Source organism: Sapajus apella, unplaced genomic scaffold, assembly GCF_009761245.1.
Source record: "Sapajus apella isolate SASKATOON/1434 unplaced genomic scaffold, GSC_monkey_1.0 scaffold2, whole genome shotgun sequence".
NCBI lineage: Eukaryota > Metazoa > Chordata > Mammalia > Primates > Cebidae > Sapajus > Sapajus apella.
This window is the reverse complement of record NW_022436942.1, coordinates 59,586,640-59,595,428: the sequence shown is the minus strand read 5'-3', so window position 1 is coordinate 59,595,428 and position 8,789 is coordinate 59,586,640. Positions and strand designations below refer to the sequence as shown.

General features: G+C 41.7%; 1 protein-coding gene across 1 annotated transcript in view; it reads left to right on the top strand.

Moving 5' to 3' along the window:
- Positions 1–762: 762 nt before the first annotated feature.
- The window catches only part of SLC5A8 (solute carrier family 5 member 8), a 53,702-nt gene continuing 45,675 nt past the window's right edge, over positions 763–8,789 (top strand). The window contains exons 1-2 of the mRNA XM_032299035.1: positions 763–1,817; positions 6,805–6,870. Coding sequence (XP_032154926.1) covers positions 1,467–1,817; positions 6,805–6,870 — 417 coding nt within the window. The 5' untranslated portion in view covers positions 763–1,466. The remainder of the gene's footprint in view (positions 1,818–6,804; positions 6,871–8,789) is intronic.

Here is an 8,789-nt window from a genome sequence, read left to right as displayed (position 1 = left end):
CACTAGTAGGATAGAATTCCAAACCACATGTTTGTTTAACCAACTGAATTACTTGGATTTAGCTTCTATTTCCCTGTTTATTTCTTTCTGAAAATATTATGCAAATAACATCAGTTTACAAAAAAGTAAAATCTATTCAGCTTTTTTCTGTAAAAATCTGTACACCTTTTTTCATACGTTAGGCTAGGCTAAATTCAGCATTCTGTGGATTGTTTACCTAGGACAAACGGGTATATTTTAAAGTCATATAAAAATGAACAAGGACTGCTTGAAACACACTGATAGCAGAGCACATTTGGCTGCAGCCTCTATTTTAGAAGGAAAGCCTGAGAATCATATTATTTGAGTGTGATTAATGTGTTAACAGTATTTCAAGGCAAGCCACTTAAAATATGTCCTGAGTGCTGATACTGGAAATGATCTTTTCTTCAGTGCTTTCAAGTGTCTTCACTGAAGTGTACACATCCTATAACAAGTATCTACACATTGTGATTAAGAGGGCAAACTCTGAAATCAGACCTAGATTAAAGATCTAATTCTCTGCCAGCTGATTGGGCAAGTGACTTAATCATCCTACAGTAGTTTCTGCATTTGAAAAGTGGAGATAATGTCTATCTCAAGGCATTTGATTACACTGATTAATCAAAAGAATTACACTGACTAATATAAAACGTGCTAAGCATGTATGTGTCACATTAAGGCTCATTAAAAAGTGGGTATTATTATCAATATTCCAGTAACTACCATTTCTAACAACAGACTGAAGGGGATCAGAAATATCTGTTGAGTAAAAACAGAAGAAACAGCACAGATTTTCTGCTCTCCTTTATAATCGCTTACCTAAGGACTGTGATCTCAGCTCACTACAGATTGTCACCCGAATTAACCTACTGTCACCCATTAACCAATCAAATAAGGCAGTCTGAAAACTCCAGGAGTCCCTTTCCGTAAGGACCCGGACTGTTGAACTGAAAAGCTAAAATTCAAGGCGTGACAATTGCCCTTTGTCCCACATTCCCCCCACCGGTCGCCCGCTTATTTAAGTGGTGCGTCCCCTCGGGTACCACTTGAACAAAATCTGCGCCCATCGCTCCCTGTGTAAACTCGCTGGAAGCAGCTGAAGGCTTCAGTTTTGATCTGCTCCGGTGTCCCTGGCGCCTTGGCGAACTCGGCCACTCCAGTCCCTCACCTGGTGAGCGCTCGGGGCGGCGGGCTGACTCTCCGAGGCCCCAGACCTGGGTTTAAAGTGCGCGGCTCGCAGCGGCAGGTGCAGAGGCGACTGCTAGACCTCACCCCGCCTCCCACCTTCCGGGGCGCTCGGAGGCCGACACCTGGAGGACGCCTCCAGTCCCCGCGGGACGCCACGCCTGCGCGCCGGGGATCGGGGATAAGAAGTGAGCGCCGGGCTCGGGCTGCGCGCGGCGAGGCCACCAGTTTGCGCGCAGGGCGCAGGCGACCGTGCGGACATGGACACGTCGCGGGACATCGGCACCTTCGTGGTGTGGGACTACGTGGTGTTCGCGGGCATGCTGGTCATCTCGGCAGTCATCGGCATCTACTACGCCTTCGCGGGGGGCGGCCAGCAAACCTCCAAGGACTTCCTGATGGGCGGCCGCAGAATGACCGCCGTGCCGGTGGCGCTGTCCCTCACCGCCAGCTTCATGTCAGCCGTCACCGTCCTGGGCACCCCGTCCGAGGTCTACCGTTTTGGGGCCATTTTCAGCATCTTTGCCTTCACCTACTTTTTTGTGGTGGTCATCAGCGCGGAGATCTTCCTCCCGGTGTTCTACAAACTGGGAATTACCAGCACCTACGAGGTAGGCTGCAGGGTGGGCTGGGACCCTGCAGGGCGCGGAGGAAGGGGCCTCTGCAGACCTCTGGAGGCGTTTTCTTGGGGGCAGACTCTCACCACCATGCCACATCGAAATCTCTCCCGGTTCATCATCACCCTCCCTCTATTCCTCCCTGTCCCCCCACTCTTCCCTCGCATTTCTTCCGTTCTACGGAGATGTGTCCTCTAAGGTGGAAAAAACCTTGGGATTTACTCTCCTGGGTTTGGTGGGGAAAAAAGAGGCTTCTAAAGTGAACGTATTGGACTAGCAGTGCTCACTAAGGTCCTTTCCACCTTTGGCATCTGATTCCCAGTCAAGGGGAAAGAGTTAGGGGAAGGTATGTTCTTCAGGTCTCAGCTCCTCCTTCTTGAAATGAATCCTCTTGTTCCAGGTCCTCAGTGCCATTCACTTTTCCAAGATAGTTGGTGAAGAATTTGTGCCCCCTTTCCTTCCCCCTCCACACACACACCTCCTTTCCACTGAGAAGCAGGCACCCAAATGGCTAAGGTGCTGTATCTCTTATCCCAGTACTTGTATTTGAGACCAGATTCTACCACTTACCAGCTGGGTGACCTTGGGTGACTTACTTAACCTTTCGTGTCTATTTCCTCAAAAAGAAAATAATATCACCTACCTCATCCAGTTGTTGGGAGGCTTAAATGAGATGATGAAGGTGTGGCATTTAGAGTAGTGTTTAACACAAAGTAAGTGCCGGATAGGTGTTGGCTAAAATTATTGTGGTGGTGCTGGTAGTGATGATGGTAGTTATCTTGGATTGGTAAAAAAATTAGGCAGCGAAATTCTCAAACAGCTCTGCCTTCTCTATAGAAAGATAATTAAAGAAAACTGTCTTTCCTCTATTGCACAGGTCCCCTGGCTGTAGCTTTTCTCCAGTTGCCTCAGGAAAGGGCTTTGAAAAGATGATTCGTGTTTAGTTTAAAGAGCTGTTGAATGGGAGGTGCAGGGGTGGGAAGGATCAAAGCTCAGAGGAGTGGTGGGGGCCCAGTTGAAGTGGCCTTCTTCACTCAGGCACTGATCCGTGAGCTCCACGGGACAAGCCTGAAGAAGTTTCCTCTCTACTAGACCATTATCCAGAGGGCTCCAATCCAGGGCTCCTCACAGGTGGTTTCCTAGTGAGGCTGGTTCAACCGGTGCTGGGGACAGGGCCTCAATGGCAAAAAACACTGGTGACATTCTGCCTGGGCTCTAGTGACTTCTTCCAAGGAGAGGCATCCTGGGCACCATTGCCTTCCATTCACTTTGATGCTGTGTTTGGAGAGCTCAGTAATCCTCCCAGAAGTGAGCAAGATGCAGTTTATTGGTTTTGCTCAGAAGTGACAAACTGATGAAATTCCCCAGATCAAATTCAGTTCTCAATCATTTTTTTTTTACTTCTCCTTATAGTGAGGAGAAATAAATTATAATTCCAGACTATGACTTCTTTTGAGAACTCAAAAGGCTGGTGACACTGGACCCACATTCCCTGTGGCCACAAGAACTAGAGTTTACAGCCATTGCTCTCACTATTAATTTCTATATTGAGGTCTTATTATTGTGTTTTCATGGTTACTGATTTTGGGTAGAGAAATTTTTATCTGCATTTATGTCTTCATCAAAATGTGAAAGGGAAAATGGACAGGGGTAGAGGGATCTATTGTTTCCAGGAAGACGTAATAGAACATATTTCTTAGTGAATAGGAAGAATATTCCAACATGTTAATATGTGAACACCTGGCCAGTGTCACTTATGTATGTTACCTGATAGAACCTGCAGGCATTTGAGTCTGTGAGCTCTGATTTGTAGCTAACCAATTCCCAAACTTGGAAAGGGTTTGAAGAATCTGGCACGAGGACTTCAGTCCCCACAGATAATGCTGCTCTCCTAATCACCGACCCATGCCTCTTCTGGGCTACAACATTAACTCAACCAGAAACAGATTTCCCTTGTGTTTACAGTGGTAGGGGCTAAGTCTGCAGGGGTTCCAGCTAAAAATGGCAGAAAGTAAATTGAATGTTGAACACATGCCAGACACTGGGCTACATTGCATGTTTTACATACATTATCTGACTCACATTCAGATCAATCCTTATGAGGGAAGTACTATGAAGAGCTGCATTTTGGGGACAGAGACTCAGAGTAAGTTACGCTGCTAGGAATGTGAAGCAGTGTAGACCTGAGCCTAACAGCATACTGGCTGCTTCTGAAGGCTCTGATGAGTCTATTATAACCCCAAGCAATGCTTATGCCAGGGCAGAGAGAGCAAGGGAAGCAATACAGGATGCATGAAGTTGTGGTACACTGCCGGTATCCACCTCTGGGGTGCCAGGCATTTGGGACGGGGGAAGTTAGGCAACATGCTAAGACCCTGCTAATTGGTTATGGCAAAGACTTTCCAGTGGAGTGTACTGCTTATTGTTTTATACTGAGAGGTACAGAATCTACACAGAATATGCAGTATAGCGTTGAGTGATTGATACCCTGGCATTCTTGCTCAAGTATGAAATCTCTCCCTGTTGGCATTTCTTGAGCAAAAATTAGCTGTTCACAAGCATATTTTTCATCTATCACTGCCTTCAAAATGTAGTCCCAATAGGTGTTAAGCAACGTCCAGACCCAAGTATAATGCAAGAATCCAATTTAATCCACCAATTCTTCAAGATCCTTCTGGAGCCTACTTAATCTGTGTGTAAACTGAGTTGCTTAGACCTCGTGTTTGTTTATTATTTATATATTTATTTATATCAACAGAAGTTATTCAAAGTTCTGAGGACCGTAAGAGGTCTTGGTTGATTTAGGCACCTGTCGTTACTCTGTAATTATGTCCAGAAATCTTACAAATATCCCTAAGGCTACCACACAGTGACTTGGGCATTTGGTCCAATCTTCAGATATTTCTTCAGCAGCCTAGTAATTGATGGCTGAGATCATAATAGACTTCTTCGTTCTGTCTTGAGTTGGTCTTTGAGCTTAAATCACAAGTTTTCCTGGATCAGCTGATCGACTTAGTTGGTTCAGCTTGGTTCAACTTACTTTGTTCAATGTGGTTTGACTACATTCTTACCTCTGTCACATTTTTCTTTTAAGTTTTCTTTGGTCTCCCGCAATTTGGATGCATGTATCTAGAAAAAACAAAGACTTCTCTTCTATTGATGTCCATTCACATGTTTAGCGATTCATAGAGATTTACAAAAACAAAAAAATTCTAAAGAAATATAATAACACTGCCCGGTTTCCAGGCTTAATAAACTTCTCCAGTCTTCTAAAAAGGTTTCCAAAATATCCTTGAATGATTTTGACACATGTAATTCACTGAGATTCAATTTTCTCCAGGCCCATTGATTTGGACACCACTAGCTTCTTAATATCTTACTTTTCAAGTTTACATTTACCCATTCATTTATGTCATTGGATAGTCTCCAAACCCTGCAAAGTGAGAGGGAAACAAATTATTATTATGCACCTCATTTTAAAGAGAAAAAATGTGACATTTGGAGAATGATTGCCACAAGCTCATGGAGACAGGAATGGGACTGGGTCAAGGGCTGGAACTCCCCCTCCAGTGTGGTACATGGCATTGTGTATTTGTCACCCATCAGCGATTTGGGAGTGGGGTCTTACTATGTGTTAGTTTCACCCATTCACTTATTGAGTCTTAAATATGCAGTCAGATTGTTTACTTATATATGTGGAATATTGTGCACAGATTTTGGCATCAAAGGTTTTAAATGTGTACTGTGGCCCTGCCAAGTTTGCAAGGCTGTCAACTTGGCATTCTCTCTGAGTCCCAGTGTCCTTGTCTCTGACATGGGTTCAGACATAGTATCTGGCTCATAGAGCTGTTGGGAAGACCATGCACACAGCAAGTACTCTGTATGTGTGAGCCCTGATCATGGGGGAAAATATCAGCTGTCTTCTCCTCTAATTATTACCTAATGCCAGTTTTTCATTCCTCTTCTTTTCTACTATATGAAGACTATTGTCAGCCTTAAATTTCTTAGTAATTATATTCAAGTTAAAGAATGCCTTAGATCCCAGCTCTGAAATTCTATGATCCTAACTCTAATATGTATATTACGATATATTATATAACATAGGAGACATGCAGACTATGTTATGAGACATAGAAGATTTCCAGTAGAATAGTAAAATTTGGCATGGTCATTGGTGCCAAACAGAAACTGACTTGGATGACTTAAGTTAAAAAAAATTGTTAGAAGGACATAGGGGAAGCTCACAGAACAGAGGGACAAGCTAAGTAAGCAACGCTTGGAAAGGACAGAAACTAGGGCAGCCTTTTCAGGCCACTCCGTCAGGATCAGTCATTTTTTTGTCTTTGTATCCTGACTTTAAGTTTCAAATACCAATTGGAAGGGAAAGCTGATTGGTTGAGCTGGGTTTATATCACTTCCTCTTGGTCAGAAGAGGCAGGGCAATTGACTGACAATTCCATCACAATAGTCTGCAATCAGAAGGGATTGATGCCTCAAGTGAGTCAAGGAAAATGTATGGAGTAGATACCAAGAGAAAGGGGAGAGAAGAACAGATTATGCTCACTCTAAAAATACAGAATGTAATTCCATTTATATGACATTCTGGAAAAGGCCAAACTAGAGAAGGAGAGCAGATCAGTGATTGCTAGGGTTTGGGGGAGGGAGGAGGGCTTGATCATGAAGGGGAAGCATGAGGGAGTTTTCTGGGTGATGGAACTGGCTTGTGTCCTGATTGTGATAGTGGTTGCCTGAATCTCTGTGTGTTAAAACCCATTGAACAGAACTCTAAAAACGAAGAGTCAATTTTGCTGTGTTATAAATAAAAATAATACTAAAATAAAAATACAGAATACAAATCAGTTACGAAGTTGTTTTACTTTTCTAAATTTAAATTTTCTTCTTGAGTTGTTGATTTTAAAAAAAGGCACCCAGAGGATTCGCATATCTATCTATCTATCTATCTGTCTTTTTTTTGCAACAGTATTTAGAACTTCGATTTAACAAATGTGTTCGTCTCTGTGGAACAGTCCTCTTCATTGTTCAAACAGTAAGTAGCTCTCCATTTATTTTATCTTTTATCAGCTAAAATGTTTTTAACCATGGCATCTGGATGAAGCTTACCTGGGAAACACATGAAAGACAAAAAAGATATGTTGAAAATATGAGGAAACAAAAAAGTAAAAACACTTGTCACTGTACAGCATCGATCCTTAAGACAATTGAACAGTGTTTCAATAAATGCTTTACTTCCTGGAAAAGCAGAATGATTTAAGTAAATGTTAAATATTACATTGATGAAGCGACAGTCGGAATATATGCTTCCCTTTATGTGACCTCCCTTTACCTCCACCAGGGTGACAGGAAGAGCATTACTACATGACAAAGATACTTGTTGCTGATAGTGGGAATTATAACAAAAGGAGAACAGGTACATATTGAGAGACATATTGAGTAATAGGCATAAAAAAATTAACTTCCATAAGAAGACAGTAGGAAATAATTTTCTTTGGAATCATACTTTAAAAATCAGTGCTCTTTTAAAAATTAGACTATAAGAACCAACTAAAGTGTAAAACAACAGAATCATAAGTTCTGGAGGACTTTTTAAAGCCAAATACTCAATTCAGTAATTCAAGAACATGCACTTAAAGATTTACTGATTGACACAAAAGGAAAGCAAGGATTTGCCAAGTAGCCAGTGACAGAGAATACTTTCCACTGTTCACCCTGATGCTGGAAGATTATAATGATCAGTGTCACAATTATTTATATACACAATTTCCTCCTGGCAGTTAAACACTTTAGGCTGGATTTGCTTATGGAGTTTGTGGAAGAGGTTTGCATTCTTGTCTCTAATTGCAATTCCATGTCTCCAATCAAAAGCTACCTAAGGGTGAGGCACAGTGGCTCACGCCTGTAACCCCAGCACTTTAGGAGGCTGAGGCAAGTGGATCACCTGAGGTCAGGAATTCAAGACTAGCTGGGCCAACATGGTGAAACCCCATCTGTATAAAAATTAGCCAGGCATGATGGCGGGTGCCTGTAATCCCAATCCCAGCTACTCAGGAGGCTGAGGCAGGAGAATCGCTTGAACCCAGGAGGCGGAGGTTACAGTGAGCCAAGATTGTGCCATTGTACCCCAGCCTGGGTGACAGAGCAAGACTCCACTAAAAAAAAAAAAAAAAAAAAAAAAAAAAACTACCAAAGGATTTGCTGCAGCGAGTGAGACAGAGGGCCTTTGTAAATTATGAAACTCAACTCCATTTTATATCCTTGCAAATTATACAACTTAAATTTTATCAGTCCTTAACAATTGCAGTGTAAAAGGAAGGAATCCTTAGAGAGTTGAGCCTGGTAGCTTGCGTTCACCAACTGTTCAAACCCTCACTGGATCTCTGTTAGAAATGCCAATAGAAATGAGAAGTGGGGACAAGTGTTAGGAAGGTCGCCTGTGGTTATGTTTTTAAATCTTCAACTTGGACAGAATAATGACTGTGGAAAGTTAGTTCATTTTTGCAAAAAAAAGAAGAGCTTTAGCACCTCCCATTTGAAGGACTTCATAGTTCTACTCATGCAATATAATCAAACTTTCAAAAGGTACTTAATTGGTTTTTATTTTCATAATATGCTTTTATGGAATAATCGTGGACTTAGCTTCTATGGGATATATTTGAAAGATCAAATGCAATAAAAATTATATTTTGAGAAAAAGATTATTTATCTTACTCACTATTATACCCCAGATCAATAAATAGTTGTTAAATGTATGAATGAAAATAATGAATGTTAAGAAGATTAAATGTCTTTTTAATATGAAAAAGATCAAATGGTTTTGTTGGCTTTCAGGATTTTTTTAGTGCAAATTTATACTTTTGTTTAATTTATGAACATTAAAACTTTTTAAAATAGGTTTTCCAAGTTTTTACTGTTTTCTTGATTAATTATGCAGCAATTAACTGGTTTGAA